This window comes from Dromiciops gliroides, chromosome 1 (genome assembly GCF_019393635.1).
Source record: "Dromiciops gliroides isolate mDroGli1 chromosome 1, mDroGli1.pri, whole genome shotgun sequence".
Lineage (NCBI taxonomy): Eukaryota > Metazoa > Chordata > Mammalia > Microbiotheria > Microbiotheriidae > Dromiciops > Dromiciops gliroides.
This window is the reverse complement of record NC_057861.1, coordinates 79,411,864-79,436,577: the sequence shown is the minus strand read 5'-3', so window position 1 is coordinate 79,436,577 and position 24,714 is coordinate 79,411,864. Positions and strand designations below refer to the sequence as shown.

The following is a 24,714-nucleotide window of genomic DNA, read 5'->3' as shown; positions in this document are numbered from 1 at the left end:
TCTGAGTGTATATAATACACACACTGAAGCTTGTTCTTTCTCTTAGCTGTAACTCCCCTAAATTGAATCTAAAGGTATTTATGGTCAAATTGCTGACCTTGCCTGTTCTCTAAAGTATACTGTAAAAGAACCATTCAATACACAAGACTAAAAGGTGGGGTGCTAATGCTATTTCAAGAAATGGGTAACTCATGGAGTCAAGGGTTTTGTGTTCGTGCTGTTCCCATGAGATAATGATATTTCCTAAACTTGTCTCCCTTATAAGAAGCCTGTCTTTCTGGAAGGACCCTGTCCTAACCACAAGGAGAGATTGAGAAATTAGGCTGAGGCTACAAACAATTAGGTGACTGAGGGTAAAAAGAGGGCCCTGCAAGAGAAGGAAGTCCAAGGCATGTGGCCTCTCTAGTGGGATGGGTTGTGAGGAAGAGGATATGAAAGGAGAAAAAGCCCAACAGCTACCAAGAGTGTCCACTTCACCCAGTTCTCTGGGTCAGATAAATGTATCTCTGTATGTGGATATTCCTCCGCTGGCTTCCTATCAATGTTCTGACAGCCTATCAATAAAACCAAGTGATGAGTGGCTGCCATATCTACAACAAAGGCAGAGACACTGAAAGGGGTGCAATCAAGTCCAGTCAATCATGTCTGACTCCTACCTCGGACCCCCAATCTCCAAGCTTCTCCAAAGTCAGGACAGAGAAAGCAAGAAGTTCCCTTGCACAAGAAGGAAGGTAAAACACTAGTGGCTACCCTGATGCTAGGATTATCTGATGGCAAACTGGTAGCTTCAGGTGCTAACAGACCCACCCTGTTCATATGTAAATACAGCATGACACCCAAAGAAAAGATTATTGGGTATGGGGCTGCCCTAGGGCCCTATGGAAAATATTACAGTAGAAAGGATATGTAGGCAGGCAAGTGACTGCCATGGGGCCCTGGAACACCACCCGAGATAAGGGGGAGGAATGAGTGTAAGAATCAATAAATCTTAACCTCATTCACAATGATCTGGAGCTCTTATTAAGTAAATTAATTTAAGTTAATTTAACTCGATCATGACTCCCGATCACAGTGATTTAGTGAGGGGGAAATTGCATTAGGAAAGGCCATGCTCACTAGATAGAAGAACGGAAGAAAATTAGATCCACTTAGCAATGTGAATTAATATGGAAATAGCAGGTATAAATTTAACCTTATCGAGAGAGTGAAAATTATCTTCATAAATTTGTAGAAATAGCCCCCAAGTTGCTTATAAATCTATTTAAAACAAAAATATTACAAAAAGTGCAGTAAAATTAATTTAAAATATACTTCTAGCTATTGCCTCCAGAAAAGTCAGCAGCAGGGTGAAGTTTAATGCAATCCCACGGTAAAGAGATTAGCCCTGGGAACCAATGGCCTCCTTTGAGACTCATCACTATCCTTTACTAGCATTAGGCCAGCAATTTGGGACACTTTCTACCCATACCTTCCTACCCTTAGTCAAACCCAAAGCACCTCCTTTGGGCTCTTCCACCTAGGAGCTCTGCTGACAGGTCATGGTTCTAGAATCATTAAATCTCAGCATAAATACAGGATGAGCAATGGCCAGGGAAAGAGAAGCTGCCTTATCTACCTACAGCACTAGAACCAGGGGCCTGTGACAACTACTTGGAAACCCAAGCGGAACACCTGGCCTTCACAGCCTCAGAGGACTATACTCAGATCATTAGGAAAAGGAAGTTGAACAGATATCTGGAAGATTCTTTAAATCAAGGCTTCCAAACATGGGGTCCAGGATCTTCCCCCCCCACAAAAAAAAAACACAAAAACATTATGATACATATATTCCAATAGAACTAGTAATCTCTGTATTTAAGACCATTATTCTTAGAGGGAGTCCAGAGGCTTCACTAGCTTGCCTAAGAAGTCCATGATACAAAACCAGTTTCTAAAAACCCTTGTGCTTTAGGGAGATGTGGGGTTTGGTCTCCTTAAATCAAGCTCAAGCTGTAATCAACCCAGTTACCACAGAGCTGTCTATATTTTACCACTCCAGGCCCAAGCTTAGCAAGGGCTGGCCCAAAATAGACATTATCCAGGTTACTGGATGAAACAGTCCACAGATGTGACCAGGATTATTAGAAATAGCCACTGTCCAGGCTGGGCCATGCATGAACTATCAACCAAAGGACAAGGGGAAGTCCATGGAGACAAATATACTATTTGCATATCTGACCCAAGCAAATAGCACAACTGAGGAAGAAAATGAATTTGCTTTAGCCATATCTCATACTCCTTCCCCACATAGCAAATGCACAATATGGTGGTAGAACTCAATCCTACAATCAGGGATTATCAATCACTCCTTTCCCCCCCACCATTTTCCATTAATAAAAGAAGAGCTCTCACTCAGCAGACCTCCAAATTAACTCAAAGGTCTAGGCTTTATGACCTAGAGCAAAAGTTGCAGTCAAAACTGGAGGTGTAGAAGCAGCATCTCCAGGGAAATCTATCTTCTGTCCTATGTGACACAGAAAAAGGAGGTCTCTAGATCAGGAAAAAGTTTTCTCAATGAATTCTCCAACAAAAATCAAGGGCTGGAGTTCTCTCCAGGATCTAGACAAGATCCTTGAGAGCTAATGAGACTAACCTGACTCCCAACTATATACTATTCTCTCATTCTCATTCTCTCTCTCTCTCTCTCTCTCTCTCTCTCTCTCTCTCTCTCTCTCTCTCTCTCTCTCACACACACACACACACACACACACACCCCTATATTCTTTCCCCCTAACCCACAGCTGCTGAGACTTGGTTAAGCAAGTACAAACAAATTCAGGTTACCCCACTTTCTTTTAGCATCAACTGGGGAATTTTGTTCTGCCTTTTAAGTATTTCCAAATAGTACTAGAGTGAAGAATTAAAGAGTATTCCATGTATGAACCCCTGAAATTGCTGGAGATATGGTGACAGAGGGGTAGAGGGATGGAGAAGAGAAGTCTGATTTTTATCTCCTTTAAAAATCAATATACTGACCATGTAGATGGACACATGGACTTCAAGAACTGATAGCTGTGCCTGTTTTCCCAGTTCTTCTCTATAATGTGGTCCATGGAGAGATTGAGAAGGAAAGGAGTGCAGAAAGAAGGAGATAGGAAAAGGAAGAAGGAAAGATAGAAATAGCAAAGAGAAACTCATCTCTTAATCATTTCGAAAGAGACTATTCCCCAGGAGATAAAGTTCTTTCTTCCCTTCCTATCCTTGAAAAGCCATAGGGAACTGCCTCTCTTGACTACAGCAAGCACCCCAACCCACTAGCCTCCTAACAGGGTTACTAATGAGTCTTTTTTTTTTTAAAGTATATTTGGTGTAGAAACTGCTAAACAAACAGAAAAATTAAGCAATTCTCCAGCTAATGAACTGTAGAGTTTAGAAAGTTCCCCACATGGTCTGTTCTGTGTCAAAAATTTTTTTGGCACCTGGGGCCTAGCTCTCCCCCTTCCCTAGAGATGACCAAGGTAGCACCTTGCGGTGATTCTGAAGAAAAATGAGTGAACAGAATATCAGTCTGGTGCTCAGTTCTCTTACCTGGATGCTGCGAGCCTCCTGGCTCTCCATGAGGAGCTGGGAACGTTGAAAGGTGGAAGATTGAATGGAGATGGAAAATTCTTCTTCACTATCCTGTAACGGGTCTTAATCACTTTGTTGGATGGTGAAGTCCGTAAGGCATGTAAGCTTGTTGCTGGAGAAAAAAGCAGACAGGCCAGGCCAATGTCAAAAAAAAAAAAGGGGGGGGGGAGGGCTTCCAGAGGAAAATGCATAGAGGAGTACCATCTGACAGTTCATTTCAATCAAACAATAAGTATTTACTAAGCATTTACTATGTGCCAGGGACTGTGTACTGGAGATACAAATAAAAAGCAAAAATAGCCCCTACCTTGAAGAAGCTTACATTCTAATATACATGTAAATAAATAGGCATACACAAGATACACATACATTATATATACATATAACCTCAAAGGAGAAGGCACTATTATAGTTGGGGAAACTGAGAAAGGCCCCTCACAGAAGGTGGCTTTTCAGCTGAGGTTTGAAGGAAACCAGTAATTCTTGGAAGAAAAGCATACTTGGCATGGGAGGCAGCCATTACAAAGGCACAGAGACAAGAGATTGGGCACCCTCTGTCAGGAATGGCAACTGGGACAGTCCAGGCAGCGGAGTAGCGTAGTAGATTAGGAATTAGGAAAACCAGATTTCAAATCCTATCTTAACACTTTATGCCTGTCTGTCTCTAGGAAAGTCATTTAATGTCTCTGTGCATCCTTATCTGTTAAATTGAGAGAGTGGGACTTCATGGTCTCTGAGGTCCTTCCAGCTCTAAATACACCATCCTATACCTGAATCATAACAAGCATGGAAGGAAGTCATGTGAAACAAGACTGGAAAGACAGGAAGGAGACAGGTTGTGAAGAGGTGTGAATTACAAATAGAGGAGTTTTGATACTAGTGGTAAGAGGAAGCCAAAGGCATTTACTAAGTAGAAGGGCTAGAGACAAATACAAAAGCAAAAAGAGTCCCTAACAACCAGGAGCTTATATTCCAACAGGAGAGGGAGTATTTTGGTTTGCAAAGTTAAAGAGATGATGAGTAAAACCAGAAGAGAGTAGATTGAAGGGATTTCTAATGACAATTTCATTATTTATTTGTCTATGGTTCCAGAACACAAAAGAGGAAAATATGAGGAGACGATTAGTTGGAGTTAGCCTGGCTTGATATTGTGGTCCACATGAAGCACTCACCAATCAGGACAGTGGGGCCCCAGGGCTCCTAGAAATGAAAGATCCAGAGCCTCTGGCCCAGGCAGGACATCTGGTTCAAAATGTCTTCTAAGTATTTATTAAGTGCCTACTATGAACCAGGTACTGTGCTAAGTGCTTTTTGAATAATATCTCATTTGATATACATGACAACTCTGGGAGGTAGATGATATCATCCCCATTTTATAGCTGAAGAAACTGAGGCAGGCAGAGATTAAGTGATTTGCGCAGGACCGCACAGCTATTAAATATCTGAGGTCAGATTTGAATTTGGTCTTCTTAACTCTAGTCCTAGTGCACAGTTGATGTGGCACTATCCCTTAGACTGAATATATAGATCTCGAAGTCATATGAATAGACCTGATAATTGAAAACAGAGGAGTTGATGAGATCATCGACTAAAAGACTAAAGAGAGAAAAGGAAAGAAAGCACAGCAGAAGTCCTTGGGAAAATGCCCTCAGTTCTTACGAGTGACAAAGATCAAAGGAAACTTGACTGGAATCCCTAAAACCCCGAGAGGTAAGAATATCCAGGAGGCAAAGGTCAGTAGTAATAATTATTGCAAAGAGGTCAGCATTGACTAAATCTAATATGAACAATCACAATCAGAATAAATGTAAAGTCTTGCATTTGACCACAACAAATTCTACAAATATAAAGTGGGGGAGCCATAAGTAGACAGAAATTTTTCCAGGGTGGACCAAAAAGTCAGAGCAATCATCAGGAGAAGCTTAGCTTCCAGGAATAGGGAGGCAATAATCTCACTATATTCGATCCTTCTACAATCTTATCTGTAGTATTAGGTTTCTTTGGAGGCATCATGGCTTAAGAAGAACACTGATAAACTAGAGTACTTGCCAAAGAACAACTAGTACAATGAAGAGCCTAGTGTTCATGACGTGCAAAGATCAGTTAAATGGACTGAGTACATTTAGCCTGAGGGGGAAAAAAAAGACTCAAGAGGGACATGACTGCTATGTTTAGTCACATCAAGGACTATCATGGGAGGAAAATTTAGATGACTTCCCCCTCACCCTAGAAGGCAAAACTAACAGCAATTAGGCAGAAGTCGCAAAAGGGGGAATTTAGGTTTGGAATCAGGAAAAACTTCCTAACAATTAGCGCTGTCCAAAAGTGGAATGGCTTGGCTGAAGAAGTAATAGGTTCTGCCTCCTTGAGGGTCTTCAAGCAGAAACTAGATGCTCATCTGTCCAATGTTATTATAGGGATTTTTTCATATATGGGCTAGACAAGATGGCCACTGAGGTCCTCCCTTCCAACTCCCGGATCCTGTGAAGAATAAGGATTGAGAAAAAGGCCCCTGGATTTAGCAATTAAGAGAGCACTGATAACTTTGGACAGAAAAATTTTCAGTTGAATGATGAAGCAGGGAAGCCTGAAGAACCTCTAGAAGAGAGTAAGAAGTAGAAGCTCCCACTATAGACAGAGTTTTCTAAGAGTGGAAATGAAAGGGGGATATGATATTTAGGACAAGAGCTAGCAGTGATGGTAAGATCTAGTGAATGACTTTTAGGGATAGAAGGAGACTTGAGAGTAATCGCAGACAGTCAATAAGCATGTAAGTGCCCATTCTGTGTATAAGTTCTGAAGATACCCCCCCCCAAAAAAACCCCACATAACACACTCAATAAAATAAATGAATGAATGAATGAATAAATAAAAGCTAAAGACAGCCTCTGCTATAAAGGAGCTCACAGTCAAAGGAAATAACAGATAAAGGTAAAGGGAGATTGAAGATTAATGGGGAGCAATGAGAGCAGGGATAAAAAGTTGGCCTTGGCAAGGAGAAGGACCCACTTCTTCATCTGAGACTGAAGTAAAGGACCATATGGTTGGGGATGATGTTACAGGAATGTGGGATATAATGAAGGTAAGAGAAGGGGCCTCAGTTTTGAGAATAGCCTCAGTTTTTTCAGTGAAGCATGAAGCATGATTCTCAGGTGAGGAGGTAGGTAGAGAGGGTTGAGTATGAGGCTTGAGGAGGGAAGAGGCTCGTAACTAAGTCAGGGTTGAGATTTGGCAAGGTGTGATCAGCAATAGGACAATGGAGCAAGGGATTCAAGACTGAAGCTCATGTGTGAGCAGAAGTTGTTAACTAAAGGATAAAGATTAGGGAGGAAGGAGAGAAAAGGGTGATGGCCTGGGAAAGTACAGGAGCTGGGGGGGGGGGGCATTTGGAGGCCACAGTGAGAAAGAAAATGGGGTCAGGTTTTTAGGGCATATAGGAATGGAACAATGAAATAAAAAGAAATTTTAATTTCTTGAACATGAATTGGAACGTTTGTGGATGATAGCAAGATCAAGCATAAGGCCACCCCTATGAAAAGCTATGGTGGAGTGAAGAATCAGGTCATAGTACTTTAAGTACAATGAGAAATCAGTTTACTGGGAGAAACTTAAACATATATAAGTACAGGATTCAGAAGAGAGAGGGAGATTGAGTCAAGCACTGGATTCACTGAGAAAGGAAGGAGAATGTCCAGGATTTCAATCTCCCTCCTAAGGCTGTGAAAAAAGCACTTTGTTCAATTACATAGATCGGCTCCTGGGGAAAGGTATCTCACCTCAACCACTGAATCAAAAGACTGAGGGCTCAGAAGCAGTTTTGGCCAGAGGATGATTCCTCCAATTCTTTTTATTTAATACTCAATGATCTCATGAGATGCCTGTTCTGGAAAGAAGAAAGTTTGAAGAGAGCCCAACTTTCAGCATAGAAGCCAGTAATACCTTGGGCAGGTGGAAGTGGTAACTCTTCTTCTTAACCAATTATTAAATAAGAATTTTGGACTCCTTAAAATAATTCCATCCTCTCCCCAAGATTTAGGATCTATCCAAGGGCTGATAAAATTCAAACAATTATGGAATTTCAGAGCTGGAAGGATCCTTAGAATAAGAAATAGAATATGGAAGCTAGAAGAAACTAAAGATCATTTAATCTAATCCCTTTCTTTTAGAGAGGAAAATGAGACTCAGAGAGGGAAAGTGATTTGCCCAAGGTCACAGAGCAGTTTAAATGTTGAACCAGTATTACATCCCAAGACTACTGACTCTGAGTTTGTGCTCTTTTTACTCTGCTCCTCCCAACTAGGTATGATGGTGATGGTTAGGTACCTGTCTGGTTTCCTCTATGATGGTTGGGGAGATGGAGAAACTTCAGGAAGGAGCACTGTCTTTAAGTTCACCAACTTCCCACTCAGTAGAACAGCTCAGGTTATGGGAGAGGGTGGTGGCTTTAGAAGGATCACCTTTCCCTCTCCAGGGAAGGACCAAAACCCAATCATACTCAGAAGAAATTTATGCATTTAATCATTTTGGTTTTCATAACATTTTGCAGTGTGATATACACAACTGCATTTTTTTTTCCTTGCTGAACGTTTCATGCAATTAACAGGGATCAGATTTGCCTGGGTACCCCTCCACTTGATAGCCGGCAATTTCTCCATAGCTTCAAGGAACGTATCTAATTGCCTGACTTTCATAATATACAGCTATAACTACCCAGATAATTAAAGCTAACACTGCACGCTGGAACTCAAGTGCCTAGCTTCTAATAACTGATTGAAAAGCCGAACTGTTCCTGTTGGAAGCCTTCAGATTCAAATTACTATGTAGGGCTCAGGGGAAGAGCCCAGCTCTGCCAACAAGATTTCACCTCTACCGGGCCAGTACAGCATCTATGGACAAGATGATCTTCATCACCAGGAGCTGTAGCAGCAACAATGGCAGCTGCTGCAATGTTGAGGCGGGTCCTATACAAAGCCAATGAAATAAAATTGGTCTTCTCACTCTGGGTACCTAACATCCAAACCAAACAGTATGGACTCAAGAGACACAGGCTATCTTAAGAGCAATTGGAGTCAGGGTGGGCCCCCTCTCTTGGATTCTCTTTCTCTGCCATCACAATATTATGCTTGGATAGGGTCTCATACTCAGTGGCTAGGGAGTTACAAATGAAGAAATATGGTAGTTATCTGGTGCTAAAAATACATGAGACTCCTATAGAAGCCAACAACTCAGCTCTCTATATCACCTCGGTCAGCATGGTGATCTTCTGGAAATCAAAAAATGTCAAAACCAGAACTAACCTTAGATAACACCTAGACTAGCCAACTCAACAGGAGAAATGAAGAATTTTTAAAATCCAGAGGGAGAAATAATTTGTCCAGTTTCACCGAGAACACTAGTGGCAGAGTCTGCCCCTAAAGCCAGGTCTCCTAAATTCCGCTGCATGGCTTCTCCTTTCTCAAGACAGTATTTTACATTCCTTTAAACTAATTTGACTTACCTATAAATATTTTATTTTGTCGGGTAGTAAACAATATGGCCACTTACTGGGGATACTGTAGAAATGATATGATCATTAAGCAAAAGAGTCGATTAGATGACCTCAGAATCCTTTCAATCTTAGGGTTCAATGATTTACTCTGAGATTAGACACAAGCGCTGCATTCCCTTTAGGACCACTGTGACCCTACTCCCACAGAAAGCCAACCACCACCAAACAAGTACAATAATAATCACAGTTATTACTTCAACTTGAGGCATGCATTTCAAGTATTATCAATAATATTTTACACATGAAGAAACTGAGACTGAAGAAACAGAACTGATTTGCCTAGAAAACTGTAGAATCATCATTGTTGAATCCAGGTCTCTTGATTCTATGTGGAGTCCTTTTAAAAATTATACTCTTTTACCCTCAAATATTATCTGATGTTAGGGTTCTTTCTGTTAATAATAACAATAACAACCCCTTACATTTATATAGTATTTTAAGGTTTGCAAAGTATTATACACATGTTAACGCATCTGATCCTCACAACAACTCTGTGAAGTACATACAATTATTATCCATTTTACGGGTGAGGAAACTTAGGCAGACAGAAGGTAAGTGACTTCCCGAGGTCGTACAAACAGGAAATGCTGGTGGCTAGTCAATTCTTCCTGACTCTAAGTCTAGTACTCTTGCACTTGACAATCTTATCTGACTTAGGTATGACATATATCATTCTTATTTTACGGATAAAATAACTGAAACTCTGAAAAGTTAAGTCATTTTCCCATGGTCATACAAGCAGTAAATATTAAGAGTGAAAATTGGGGGTGGCTAGGTGGTGCAGTGGATAGAGCACCGGCCCTGGAGTCAGGAGGAGCTGAGTTCAAATCTGTCCTCAGACACTTAACACTTACTAGTTGTGTGACCCTGGCCAAGTCACTTAACCCCAATTGCCTCACTTTAAAAAAAAAAGTGTAATTTGAACCTGGGTCTTGCCAATTCCAAATCCAAAAGGGTATATGCACAGTGCCTCTAAACAGAGTCAACATGTACAATGGCCACCATGATTGGAGTAGTTTACAGTGAGCAGTGAGTTGAGAGAGGCATGGTCAAATTCAAAGAAAGTGAGGGAGAATCACTTCTTTCATCAAGGAGGGGAAAGCTGAGTTATCTTTCCATCAAAAAAGCTTTGTTTTACTCTACCTGCAGGGAAGCCTTCTGATTCTTCATCTTTGGTAACAAATTCACTGTTTGCTCAATTCTTTACAATTGCCTTTAATATGCTCTATAATTCATACTGAGAAAGAATAATCATGTGAACTCAATAAGCTAGGTCCAGAGAGCCTAAATTTCCCTGGTCTCACACAGGAAGTCAGGGCCAGGAATGAAACCTATTGATATGAGCTATGTATAATCTTTGGCAAGGTCTTCCACATCTGCTTCGCTAAATTCTCAGCTCATGGTCACAAACTCATAGAATGTTAGAGCTAGAAAAGTTCTTAGAGATCATTCATGCAAAAGGTTCTTAATTTGAGGTCCTTGGACCCCGTGTATACATATTTAAATTTGTATATTATAGACACATGTGTGTATGTGTGTATGTGTGTGTATATGCATGCATGCATGCACGCATGTATGTATGTCTTATCATGGGGGGGTCCATGAACTTGGGTGGGGAAAAATTATATCTTTATTTTCATTTTTCAGTAACCAAAATTTAGCATTTCCTTCAATTATTTAAAACTGTTTTTCTGAGGAATTGATAGGAACCATCAGACTGTCAAAGGGGTCATGACACAACCAAAGTTAAGACTCTACGACCTAGGTCAACCCTATCATTTTAAACATGAAGACACTGAGGTTCAAAGAAGAAAGACAACTTGGTACCGCTGAAAGAGCAGGAGCACTGGAGTCAAACACCTGGGCTCGGCTCCCACCATGATAATTAACACCTGTGTGACTTTGGCCTAGGATTTAGTGTCCTCATCTGTAAAATGAGGCAATTGGGCTAGATGACATCTGAAGTCGCTGACATTTCAAAATCTACGATCCCGAAATTCATACCTTTCCTCTGGCTGTTGCCCACACCTGGAATGCTCTCCTTCCTCACCTCAACCTTCTAGTTTTCTTGGCCTCCTCTAATATTCAGCATCATTCCCACCTTCTGCAAGAGTTCTCTCCCCATCTATTTCACCAACCTCCAATGTTCCACTGCTGGTGGCTTCCCTCTGAGATTACCCCCCCCCATTTACACTGTATACATTTTATATGTACATAGCTTTCTGCATGTTGTTTCCCCCATTAGACTGTGAGTTCTCTGAAGGCAGGAATTATATTTTTGCCTTTCTTTGTACATAAGACACTTATCATAGTGGCATATAGTAAGCACTTAATAAATGCTTGTTCACTGATTTTTGACTGTCTAATAAGCTTTAATTCTTGTCATTGATAAAAATGGAAAGGATCCAGCAGAGGCCCTCCTGTTCCTTGGCATTCCACTAGAAATTTAACACCAAATCTCCTCCCAAGTTGGCACCAAATCCCATCTTCTCTCCACCTCCTCTTCATCCCTTATCACTCAGATGCCTTCTGCCATTACATCCCCTTTCATCCCATCTCATGCCCACTCATCTCCCATCCTCAAAAAAACCCTCATCACTTGATCTTTCTCTCTCCACTATCATTCTTTACCCTTTCTACGCTTTGTGCTTAAATGCCTTGAGCTGGCAGTCTACAATAGGTTTCTCCACTTCTCCTCAGCCACCAGTGATTTTCCTAAAGCCCAGGTCCAATTATGGCACTCCCATATTCAATGAACTTCAGTGTTTCCTTATTACCTCCAGGATCAGATACTAAATCTTCTCTTCAGCACTCAAAGTCTTTCATCATCTAGGGCATTACCCCAACCTTTCCAGTTTTCTTACCCCTTACTCCTCAACACCTACTCCTCCATTCAGTGACACTGGCCTTCTGGCTGTTCCTTGAGGAAACAGGTTTAAAGAGGTTAAAAGGTTTGCATCAGAGAGACAAATAAGCCCAGACCTTCCTGACTATGAATCCAACACTCTTCTTGTTGTTATTCAGTCATTTAGTCAGTCCAACTCTTCGTGACCTTGTGGGCCACAGCATACCAATAAGGTCTATCAGGTTTTCTTGGCAAAGATAATGTTGCCAGGATTTAAAGTCAAGCTCACTGAGCCACAGTTTGAAGACTGCTTTTTCCTTTGGGGAAAACATTTGCTCTTCTTCCATATCTTGTGATACTTCTCCCATTCTCTGCAATATTTTAAAGACTAATATTTCACTGGTAGCGGTCCAGCAATCACAATCAAATGTTTTTTGTTTTGTTTTGTTTTGTTTTTAAGCACACTAAGATACAGTTCATCTGAGCCAAATAACTTGAATTCATCAAGGTAATTTAAAGTCTTCTTATTTTCTTCTGACTAATTTTGGTTTCAATTCTCAAAGAGACATTGACCACTAGGAGGGATAAAAATACAATAGAAAGCAAAATGTTATGAATGCCTAAAATGGTACACAGTGTTATGTAAGATCCAAGGAAGAAAAGATAATTTGGGGCTAAAAGAGATGAGGCAAAGCTTCCTGGAGAATGAGGCATTTGGGCTGTCCTGAAGTAGGTAGGAATTGGGGTAAGTACAGGTGGGAGAAAGAGCACTTGTCACAAAAGGAACAGCCCAAAACAAAAACAAGGGAAAAGACATAGTTAGCAAAAGGTTAGTTACACAATTTGATTGAAGTAAAGAGTGTATGAGGGATAGTAATATGAGACTAGGCCAGAAAGGTAGCTTAGAGGCAAATCAAAGAGAGCTTTGAACACTTTGATAGGCTATGGAATTTAGAATTTCCCTGTAGGGAAAGTATTAAACGCTTCTGAGCATGAACTGAGCTGGTCTTCAGAAAGATGATTGGTAATGTGTGTGGCAGAGGTTAAACAGGAAGAGAGACCAGTCAGCAGACCACTGTAATAATACAAACAATAAGTAATAAGGGTCTGAATTAGGACAGGAGCAGAGGACATGGACATGAAGCTACAAAAGCAATAGATCTGAGTTAGAGGACCAACAGAACTTTAGTGACTAATTGGCCATGAGAGGCAAAGGAGAAAGGGGAAAAAAAGGAGTCAAAGATATCTCCAATATTTCAATGTTTCATGAAAGGAATTAGAAGAGAAAAAAGCAGATTCAAGGGAAACTGCTTACTCACGAACTATGTATCCCCATTAAGGGCTGCCTGCCCTTCCCTGTCCACAGCCTTCTGCTTAGCAACATTAGCTAAGGGAAGACTCCCCACTCTGGCCAACTATGCCTCCATTTCTCTATTTAGCAAAACTACTCTTTCCTGCCCAAGAGATAGCTCCAAGCACAATGAATGCACCCTTTGATGAAAAGGGCTGCTATTAAGGGAAATTTATGCCCTTCATTTCCTTCTTTCCTCAACCTACTCTAAACAAAAGCAAGACTTTGACACCCTCAGAGATTATTCACACTCCACAAGAGGCTCTCCGGAGGGCTTCTTTATCCAAAGTCTCTTCAGAGTCTAGACATTGCAAGGAGTCTTGGGTTCCCCTTAGGCTATACTTTCATTTGTGTTTGGAAACCCTTCCCTTGATTAGAGGTCTGAGAAACACGTTTCAGAAAGAGGACCAAAGTATGCCAGGCCCAGATCAAAGCATGCTCTTAAATATCTCATTCGATTATAGAATTTGAAGCTAGAAGGAACCTTGGAAGATCAAAAGGGCAAACTACCTTGGCCCTGAGAGGTGAAACTGCTCACCCAAGGTAACAAAGATAGTAAAGTAGCAAAATCAAGATTCAATTCAATCCTAGGTCATCCCATTCTAAATTCAGTGTCTTTTTCCCTACACTTGAGTTTTCTCTACCAAATGGGTCTCCATATTCAGTTGTGTGTTCCAGATGGCTGGGGTCTCATTATCTTTCTGCCTGCTGTTTTGTCCTCCAGATCACCAGGCCTTACCATCTGCATTGTCAGTGAACTCTAAAAACACCTCAGCCTCACCATCTGCTGCTGAATTTTCCTCTATATGTTGTCTCCACTTATTAGAATGTGAGCATCCTGAGAGCAGGGACTATATTGGTTTTTTTTTTCTTTTTTGCATCCAAGTATTTGACACATATAAGGGGCAGTTAGGTGGCAGAGTGGATAGAGTGATGGACCTGGAGTTAGGAAAATTCATCCTGCAAAGTTCAAATCTGGCCTCAGACACTTACTAGCTGTGTGATCCTGGGCAAGTAACTTAACCCTGTTTGCTTCAGTCTTATCCATAAAATGAACTGGAAAAGGAAATGGTAAACCACTCCAGTATCTTTGCCAAGAAAACCCCAAACCGAGGTCATGAAGAGTGGAACACGACTGAACAACAACATCTGACACACATAAGTCATTAATAAAGGGTTTTTCATTCATTCATTCGTGCATTCATTCATTCATTCATTCATTCATTCATTCATTCATATATACCAAAACTTGCTTCTCTTCTTTCCTGCCTCACTGGCCTGATTTCTTTTTCCTGGCTTAAGAGTTCAACTCTATGATCCAGCCCTTCCAGGAAGCAATATAAGCCCCATGGAAGAAAATTCCCAGTACCAGAAAGTGGAAGGGAAAGAAGAATAGGGTTAGCAACTGCAACAATAGTGAGCTCCACACTGTCCAAATTAATAGTTATATGCCATCCCACTAAGGCAAAATGGTGAGTTTCCTTGGCTTACAGAAATAGCAGCTGATCAAGAAGGAAATGTAGGAAATAGAAGAAAAGGAAATATAGGAAAATTTCTTGAATTCTAATACCACCACTTAATTCCTCCATTTTAGAATCTGAGATAACTAAGACAAGGTTGGTGGGATTTCTACTGAAATATAATTAAAAGAGAGAAATAATTTGTCCTCTAAAAAATGACAGGTTCTTACACTTAAGTAAAATAGAATTTGGTTTCAGAAAAATCTGGAAAGACTGATGATGAGTGAGTGAAGGGAACAGAACCAGGAGAACATTGTACAAAGTAACAGCAACACTGTGTGATGATCGGCAGTGACAGACTTTGCTTTTCTCAGCTATCCAATGATCCAAGACATTTCCAAAGGACCCATGATGGGAAATGCTCTCCAATATCCAGCAAAAGAACTGGAATCTGAATACAGATTGAACCATACTATTTTTACTTCTTCTTTTTTGTTTTGTTTTTCTTTCTTGAGGTTTTTCCTCTTTGTTCTGATTCTTGTTTTACAACAAGACTAATGTGGAAATAAGTTTAATGTGATTGTACATATATAATCAACATCAGATTGCTTGCTGTCTTGGGGAGGGGTGAGGCAAGGAAGGGAGGGAGAAAAATTTGGAGCTGAAAATATTATAAAAATGAATGTTGGAAACTTTTTACATGTAAATGGAGAAAAATAAAATACTATTGAGGAAAAAAACCAAAAAGAAAGAAAATATAATTTGAAATTAAGCACTTATTCTAAACCAAGAACTAAGAGTCAATTAGTCAGCTCAAACACCAAATATTCTATGGAGAGTTCATGGACATCAACTTCTTCCCATACCTCAAAACGATCTTTTCTTTCTCAGATCTCAAATGGCATTTGATACTCTTCTTACATGCTTGTTGCATTTTTCTCTGTAGTTTAGTTATTTGTATCTTATTCCCCTATTTACCAAGAGGCACCAAGGTAATACAGCGAATGGAGTGCTAGATCTGGAGTTGAGTTCAAATCCAGCCTCACAAATTTACTAGCTATGTGATCCTGGGCAAGTCATGTAACCTACTCCACACCTTAGTTTCCTTAACTGTAAAATGGAGATCATAATAGTGTGTAATTCAGAGGGTTGTTGTACAGATTAAACAAAGCTAATCATTGCAAAGTGCTTTAGTTCAGTGCTTGGCCCATGATAAGTGCTTGATAAAAGCTGGTTCACTTTTCTCAGTGGGGGGGAGGGCCTATCTTGTCTAGCTATTTTACCACTTTCCTAGTCTCCCTTACATACACTGCGGAGCACAAAGCTTTGCACATATTAGGAGCCTTGCCAAACCCCAACCCTGGATAACTCACCATCAGCCTTTTTTAGCTCCTACTCAGGTACTGCCAAATGGAGCTGGATGAAGTCACAAAAGCATGCTGACATGCTCTACTACGGGTTTACTTTAGCTCTTCACCAGGAACCCCATCATCCTGAAAGATTCCATCCATCAGTACTCTCTGTGCCTCTGATTGGAAGGTGCAACCCAAAGCTCCTCCTAAAACCTCCAATTATGGAAAGTTTCTAGGCCAACCATCTCTTCATTTCTTACCCAGCTCCACATCATGCCCCCGGAAAACTCATCCTACAAGGTTAAATGAGTCTTGGTACTTATACTTCATCAATAACTTCTGCCCCATGGAGTGGAACATGGAGCAAAGAGCTCCTCTTAAAATCTGCATTCAAAGAGGGAGCCCAGACCAGTCATCTCTTCATTTCTCATCTAACTCCACTCTATTGGACTTTTCCATCATGCTCCCAGGACAGGTACCTTCCTTCCTTTTCAACTTCTTTTTGAGTTATAAGCTTAAATTGTAAGCTCCTTGGGGGACAGAGACTTGTCTTTTTCATATTTGTATCCCTGGCACTTAGCACAGTGCCTGGCACATAGTAGATGCTTAATGTTTGCTGATTGACTGACTAATCTCAATTCAGCCTTCTCTATAGCAAGAGAAACCTACTATTTCCATCCCTAATTGATTTTCTCTATTCTGCTCACCACAGCAGCTATCAGCCAACCATTTCTTCTCTCCTCAAACATCCCATGCTTCTCTCTTTCTTCCCTTCTTGACCCCTCTGCAACACCTAACACTGTTGGATACCTTCTCCTACTAAATACTCTCTCCTCGCCCCTTTTTATGACTATGATCTCTTTTGGTTTGCCATCTACCTTTCTTACCATTCCTTCTGTCTCTTTTGCTAGATGCCCATTAACTCTAAACACTCATTTTAATTCTAACTCTCATGTTGGGGTGGTCCAAGCTCTGTCCTGGACCCCTTTCTTTCTTGTCCACCTATACTCTTTCAGTCAGTGATCTCATTAGCTCCTGTTATGTTATGTTATGTTATGTTATGTTATGTTATGTTATGTTATGTTATGTTATGTTATGTTATATTATATTATATTATATTATATTATATTATATTATATTATATTATATTATATTATATTATATTATATTATATTATATTAATGTAGTGACTTCCAGATCTACTTAAAGAGACCTTACCTTTCTCTTGACCTCCAACTGCCTACTGGACATCTCAGACTGTTATGTCTTTCAGACATCTCAAATTTAACATGTCCAAAACTGAACTCATTATCTTTACCTCAGGTCCTTCCTCCTTCCTAGTTTTCCCATTAACATACTATTACAATCCTTCTAGTCACAAGGCTCAACATTTAAGTGTCATCCTTAACACCTCACTCTCAACTTCCCCTCTCCCAATATCTAATCAGTTGCCACTTCCCATATATGCCCCCTTCTCTCTTCGGCTACTGGTGCCACCATCGTGGTGCCAGCTCTCATCACCTCCCATTTTGACTGGTATATTAGCTGTCCAGTTGTTTTCTCTGACGTAAGTCTGTCTCTACTCCAATTCATCCCCCACTCAATTGTCAAACTGATGTTCCTAAAGTGCAAGTCTGACTGTGTTACTCTCCCTATTCAATAAACTCTAGTTGCTCCCTTTGTCCTCCAGGATCAAACAAAAAACCCTCTGTTTGGCTTTGAATGTCCTTCATAACTTAGCCCCCTGCTACTTTTCCAGTCTTCTTCTGCCTTAGTTCTATCCACGTACTAACACTAACCTCCTTGCTATTCCTCACACATGGTACTCCACCCTGCACATTTTCACTGGTTTTCCCCCATGCCTGGAATTCTCTCCTTCTTGGCTTCTTTCAAGTCCTAACTAGAATTCCACCTTATGTAAGAAGGCTTTCGTGATCCCCCTCATTTCTAGTGCCTTCTCTCTGTTAATTATCTCTAATTTCTCTCTCTCTCTCTCTCTCTCTCTCTCTCTCTCTCTCTCTCTCTCTCTCTCTCTCACACACACACACACACACACACACACACACACACACACACCCCTTGCTTGTATATATAGTTTGCAAGTTGTCTCCCCATTAGACTGTGAGGTCTTTGAAAACAGACTTTTTGCCTTTCTTTGTAACCCCAGGGCTTAGCACAGTAGGTCCTTAATAAATGTTTGTTGACTGACTCAGAGATGCAAAATAAAGTACTATGTAGGGCTGAAAGAATAAGTGGTAATTATTTACTTGAGGGATTAGGGAAGACCTCCTAAAGGAAGTGGCTTTGAAGAGAACTTTAAAAGATAGTCAATCAGGAATGAAGAAAAGATTCCAAATATAGGGAGCAGACTGACAAGGAAGACAAGGAAGCAAGAAAATTCTGTGGCAAAAAAGTATGGATCATATATTGAGGACAGTAAAGAGTCCAGTCTGGCTGGACAATGTAAGTTAGGCTGTAAAGGATGGAGAGGATTTCAGCAGGTGGGGGGAAATGGTTCTGGAGGAAGTTTCATCTCTGATACCTTCAGCAAGGTCCCCAAGCCCCCACTACCACCATGGATCTCCTGGAGACAGCTAAGAGACAAGTCAATACCAATGCCAAGTACTCAGCAAGCCAAGGAAAAAGACTGTTTGCTGGGGAATTCCCCAGTGTATCCCAGGGTCCTCCTTGGTCCAACTCCCAGAAGCCTGCCCATTTCTACATCTGCTCCCTCAATCGCAGGCACCTACTATGTATCAGGCACTATGTGAAAGGCTGAGAATACAAAGAAAATGAAACAGCCTCTGCCCTTAGCCCCTTCCACCAAGTGAGTAGGCTGAGTCACAGAGGAAACAGGCACCCAGAGCCACTGTGGTTGTCAGTGCCTCAGCCTCCTGAACACAGACAAGCTGGAGCCGAGGAATTCTCCTGTATACAGGTAACTAGATGGTGCTCTCAGACAAGGGTGTTTCTCTCCTGCTGCCTGCTCACTTTGGAGGCCCTGGCATCAGCCCCATTCGGTAAGGAACATGGATCTGAAAAGCAGCTCCATTTTCCATTACTCCTTGCTAGCTGAGGGGTTTTGTGTAGATAATCATGTTATTTAGATAGGATGTTGGTTTAATTCCCTTCATTACAGGCTCCCAGGGTTGTAATTTTTTTTCTCCGCATGATGTATTCCCTGTGGCACATTTCACTCAAATCAAACACTTTACGCTTTTATTACAAACAATACCCCAGCGTCCCCCGTTATCAGCCCCACACACACAGCAACGCTCCTCTCCGAGATCCAGAGGTCAGTTCTAATGACTAATCGATCTCATTAGCTTTCCTAATTAAAAACTTTACTACCGCAATGGAAGACAAACTACAAAAAAAGTGCTTGCATCATATTTGAATGGGATATGAGCCCCATTTATCAGGCAGGGCTCACAGCTCCTGCACAGAGTGCTGCTCCTCACAGTGCTGAGCCGGTGTTTTTCCTCTGAGCCTGGCTCCCCCGTGCACCATCCACTATCCACCACACCCAGGGCACCAGAAGAAGGGGGATGGGGGGGGGAGGTGGGAGGAGAAGAGGACAGGAAGAGGAGAAGGTGGAAGAGAACCTATGAGCCAAACAAGCAGCCTCCGCTCAACCTTGACACAGATGCCCTTACCTAGAATCAATCCCACATGGCTCTCTCCAAAGGGCGCTAAGGCACTGCTCAGACTTTTCAAGAAAGGGCCTTAGGTGTTTAAGGCGATTATTAGCTATTACACAGGACATGGTCAAGACGGGTCACTAAGTGCAATGGACCATTTCAGAGGCAATACTAACACTCCATCCTCACAAACAAGCAGGTACTACTCCTTATTACCTTGATGCTCTTACCTTTTGACTCCTGTCCCCCATAAGATGTCTAATTATAGGTCCACTTACAGAGAAAGGAACCTAAAAAATCATTCATTCATTCAACAAGTATATATTAAGCAACTATGATATCAGTGGGCTAGGTGCTGAGTCTATAGAGACAAATATGAAAGTCTCTGCCCTCAAGAGGCTCACATTTTTTTGAGGGAAATAACATGTACACATAAAAGGAAATACAAAGTAATTTCAGTGGAAAAGAATGGCTACATAGAAGAACTGGCAGCTAGGAATTCTAAGAGGTAGCATAGAGAAGGAAATGCATGGGGGAGACATGAGGTAGAATGTCACATCCAGGGAATAGCAAATAGGCCAAATTCACTAGAATGTAAACCACATAAATGAGAGTCATATGTAATGAGCCCGGTAAGGTAAAGCTGGTGCCAGATTGAAATTCCAAACCAAGAATTATCCAGTCGAATCCCTTCATTTTATAGAAGAAGAAATTGAGGCTCAGAGAAAGAGCATAACTTGTCCCTTTCTCCCCTGCCAAAAAAAATTTTTTTGGACATAGGGAAGCAATAATAGAGCAAAAACCTAAAGCCAATTCTCTTGATTGCCACTACAATTCTTATTCCATTAACATATAATGCCTTTCAATCCAAAGGGGCTATTTAAACTTTATTCACCTCTGCCTTCTATGGCAAAACAGCAACGTCAATTGTCTCATTCGTGCAATTAGGTGGTGGGGAAAATCAATTAATAAATATCCATTGAGTGCTTATGTGTCAGATATCATAGTATGGGACAGGCGCACGCACACACACACACACAAGCAAAAACTGATCTTACCCTCAAGGAGTTTACATTCTAATGAAGGAAACAACATACATGAATCAGAACAAACAAGATAAACAGAATAGATGGCAGCAAGTAAACACTTGAGTCTTTGTACACTTTCCTCCCTTTCATGACACCGGCCTTCTTGCTTTTCCTGGAACACAAAACTCTATCTCCTGAGTCTGTCAGGCTTTCCATCCTCATTTCTGTCCCCTGACTTTCAAGATTCAGTTTCAATCCCATCTTCTGCAAGATTTTTTTCACAGTCTCCCTCACTGTTTGTGTTCCCCCTGCCCAGGTTACCTTCAATTTACACTGTATGCATCTTTATGTGCAATTTTTTGTGTACTTCTTCCTCTCTGCTCCCCTTTAGAATGGGATCTCCTGGAGGGCAGGCACTGTGTTTTCATCTTCTTTGTATACCCATAACTTAGCACTGTGCTTGTCACAGTAGGTATTTAATAAATGTTGCCTGACTGAACAACTTGTCCTCCCTCATCTCTTCACTTGCACCACTGCAACATAATCTTTACTCTGACCCCAACTTTGAAAACTTATGTAGCCACATAAGTTCTTCTTCCACACACACCCCTTAATAGAAAACGCTAGTTATTATCTGGGCATTGAACATTCACTCTACCTTTCTGCAAATCTTCCCATCATCCATATGCCTGTTAAGCCCTGTGAGAGGGAAAAGGCCAATCCCACTGGCTGCAAACCTCACTTGCAAAGAGGCAGCAGCAGGCCCCAGGCCCTGCTTTATCTCAGTCACCCAATGGTCAAGCTCCCTGTTTTCATGCTTTTCCTTGCTTGGGCACAGCTGACACAACAGCCCTGGAATTCCCTCCTGACCACATAATGGGGATAAGACCAGACAGATGATTATATATGAAGATTTTATTTGAGCATTTTCTTTTCCAGGCCGAGAGAAAATCATAAAAACTCACAGCTAGAAAGGACCTCAGAGGCTATCTAGTCCAAGCTATACCAGGCTAAGAAGCTTCCATAATACCTTCAAGTGATCTAGCCTTTGCCAACAGACCTTCAGTGAAGGAGAAAGCCACTGACTACCTTTCAAGACAACTCTGATTATTTCCTTCCCACAAGCTGAAAATGACCTTTCTATAACTTTTCCTTCTTCTCCCACCTTTGCCCTCTGATGCCAAGCAGAACAAGTCGAATTCCTCTTCAACAGAATGAAGATCATAACTGTGACCTTTCTTCTCTAGGCTAAATATTCCTAGTTTCTTTAAACAATCCTTCCATTGCATGGTCTCCAAAGGCCACGGGAGAGAAGAGTATTGAGAGAAAATACTCATTTTTACAGAACTTTGAAGCAAAATGTTGGGGAAGAAAATGAGCTAAGTTAATCTAACAATTAATTAATTAAGAGAAAGATAAAATTAGCCCTGACAACTTACAATAGCAAAGGCACTGGGGTTGCTTACAAGTGAGTGAGAAAGCCGACTTGGCATTGGAGAAGATGTTTCACAAAGCTCAGATTAGGTAAACCAGGTGAGGCCTTCTGGGAAAAATTGCTTGCCTACTCTCTCTTCAAAATGGGGAATGTGGGACTGGGCTATAGAACAGGTTTGGAAAGTGATTCATCCTGGCTCCAGAAGGAAGCACTAAAGCACTTACTCTGTCAGGAAGGAGCCAAGGGCTGAAGAAAAGCTAACGGACAAGTACTTTTGTTCATAAAAAGTTAATTTGTTCCATTTGTAGGACACTTTAGTTTCTAAAGCACTTTCACAACTAAATATAATGTTATGTGACTGTCACAAAAGACCTAGGAAGAAAGGTAAACAAAGATTATTAACCCCTAATTTACAGCCAGGGAAATTGAGGCACAGAGCCATGATGGAAGCAGTATGGAAAAGTGGAAATAACTTTGGAATTGGAGTCAAAGGAGTCAGGTTTAAGTCTCAGCTCCGCTACTTAATGAGTGATCTTTGGTAAGGTACTTCCCTTCTTTGGTCCTTATCTTACTAATCTATAAAATAAAGAAGAAAACTAGATAATTACTTCTCGGGCCCCTTACAACTCTAAATTCTATGATTTTATGATTCTGTGATTTCCCTTTCATCAAAATTAGTGAATGACAGAGGTCACACTTGAATGACAGTCTCCAATTTCAGTGCTCTTTCTTCTACTCCATGGTGCATCCTTCATAAATAAGGTCCAGTCAATCAGACAGAAAAGAAGTTCTTGATCATTTGTCTATCCTGTCTCTTTCTTCCAAATGCTAGAATTTACAGGTTACAGATACACCACAGATCACTTCAGAGCAAAATGGAACATGAGCAATAAATAGCCCATATTTATAAGAGAACAATTTTGGCAAAGAGCTGTTTGGTAGACATCAAATGATATGAAGAGAGGAAGGACAGAGGTGAAGCTGATGTTATTTCTTGCAGACATAATGACAGGGTAGGGGTAGATGCTTTATATATCCTTTCAGGATATCTAAATCACCGGTGTCACCTAAGTTTTCACTATATATAGTTTTGTTATCACCATCAGCATCATAACCTTTTACAGTTTATGGTTAACCAAGTACTTTCATAGATATCCTTCTCTTCTTTCAAGGCCCTAACCCAGAAATTGTTCCCTGCATCTGCCACTTACCAAGTGAAAATGCACTTACTAAACATGTGTTCATGTATTCAAATCATCACTCATATTTATATGGTGCTTCAGAGTTAGCTTTTGAATCCACTTTCACTTGCTCTTGAAAACAAGATCACATCAGACACAGGATAGGTACCACAAGCATTATGCTCACTGTTACAAATAAAGAAATCAAGCCCCCCAAAGTTAGGAACTTGCCCAAAGTTACACAGCTGTTCAGGGGAGGTGTAGGGGCAGAAACTCAGGTTTTCTGCCTCTGTCCATCTCTCTTTATACTAACTATAAATGCTGCCCAGAAAAAGGGGAAATGCTAGAAACCATTTTTATCTTATTCAAAGCACTTTCACTTACTTTCTGCCATTTGCTGCTTACAGGGTCACAGCTCTCCTTTCTACATTATGCAGAGGTGAAAGCAGACAATTCAGAAATTATAGAAACCAATAAGACATCATGAGAGGCAGAAACTTGTTGACTGAGCTCTTCATTAGGAATTTATATGTCTATTTGGCAATCCATATGGCAAAAGAAAACTCAAATGTTAGAAGGTTAAAATTTTTTAAAGCTAAAAAATTTGGGAGGAAGGGGGTTGTTGGGAGAGGAAGAGGAGCTATTTCAGCTCCTTGCAGAAGCTGCTTTTCTTTTTTCTTCATAGCACTTAATAAATGTTTCTTAATTGATTGATTGATCAATAGAGCACTTTAGGTTTGTGAAGTATTTTATATCTATTAGCTCATTTGAAAGCTTGGATTGATAATGTCCATAAGTGTAGATCTTCACCCCTTATCCCCAAATATTGAAAATAGGCCTTCAACAGAAAATAATGAGCTTTACAAGAAGCTCCAAGACTGCAGGCAACACCATCATTCAAGCTGCATATCCCAGCCTCTTCCTTGCCTTAGGAGACAATTTTCGAGAATTTCTATGTCTTGGAATTAATCCCTCACCAGAGCCCGTGAAGCTTCTCCACACCATGAAGTAGTATTTTTTCCCCTTAGCCTCGCTACTTTTAGGGGGCGGGGGGGCCCGATGAGGGTTAAGAAACTTGCCCAGGGTCACACAGCTAGTAAGTGTCAAGTGTCTGAGGTCAGATTTGAACTCAGGTCCTCCTGAATCCAGGGCAGTGCTTTATTCCACTGCGCCACCTAGCTGCCCCCCCCCCATGAAGTAGTATTGGAGGAGGATTTTCATTAGAGAGACTATCCATACTGGCTAAAAATAAGAGAGGAAGAAA

The 24,714-nt window shown here is 40.9% G+C and overlaps 1 protein-coding gene across 4 annotated transcripts in view; it reads right to left on the bottom strand.

Moving 5' to 3' along the window:
• The window catches only part of ZC3H3 (zinc finger CCCH-type containing 3), a 589,081-nt gene that overhangs the window by 353,880 nt on the left and 210,487 nt on the right, over window positions 1-24,714 (bottom strand). For all 4 annotated transcript variants that reach the window (XM_043966879.1, XM_043966869.1, XM_043966895.1 and 1 more), the window contains exon 4: window positions 3,568-3,721. In XM_043966879.1, the coding sequence (XP_043822814.1) occupies window positions 3,568-3,721 (154 nt within the window). The remainder of the gene's footprint in view (window positions 1-3,567; window positions 3,722-24,714) is intronic.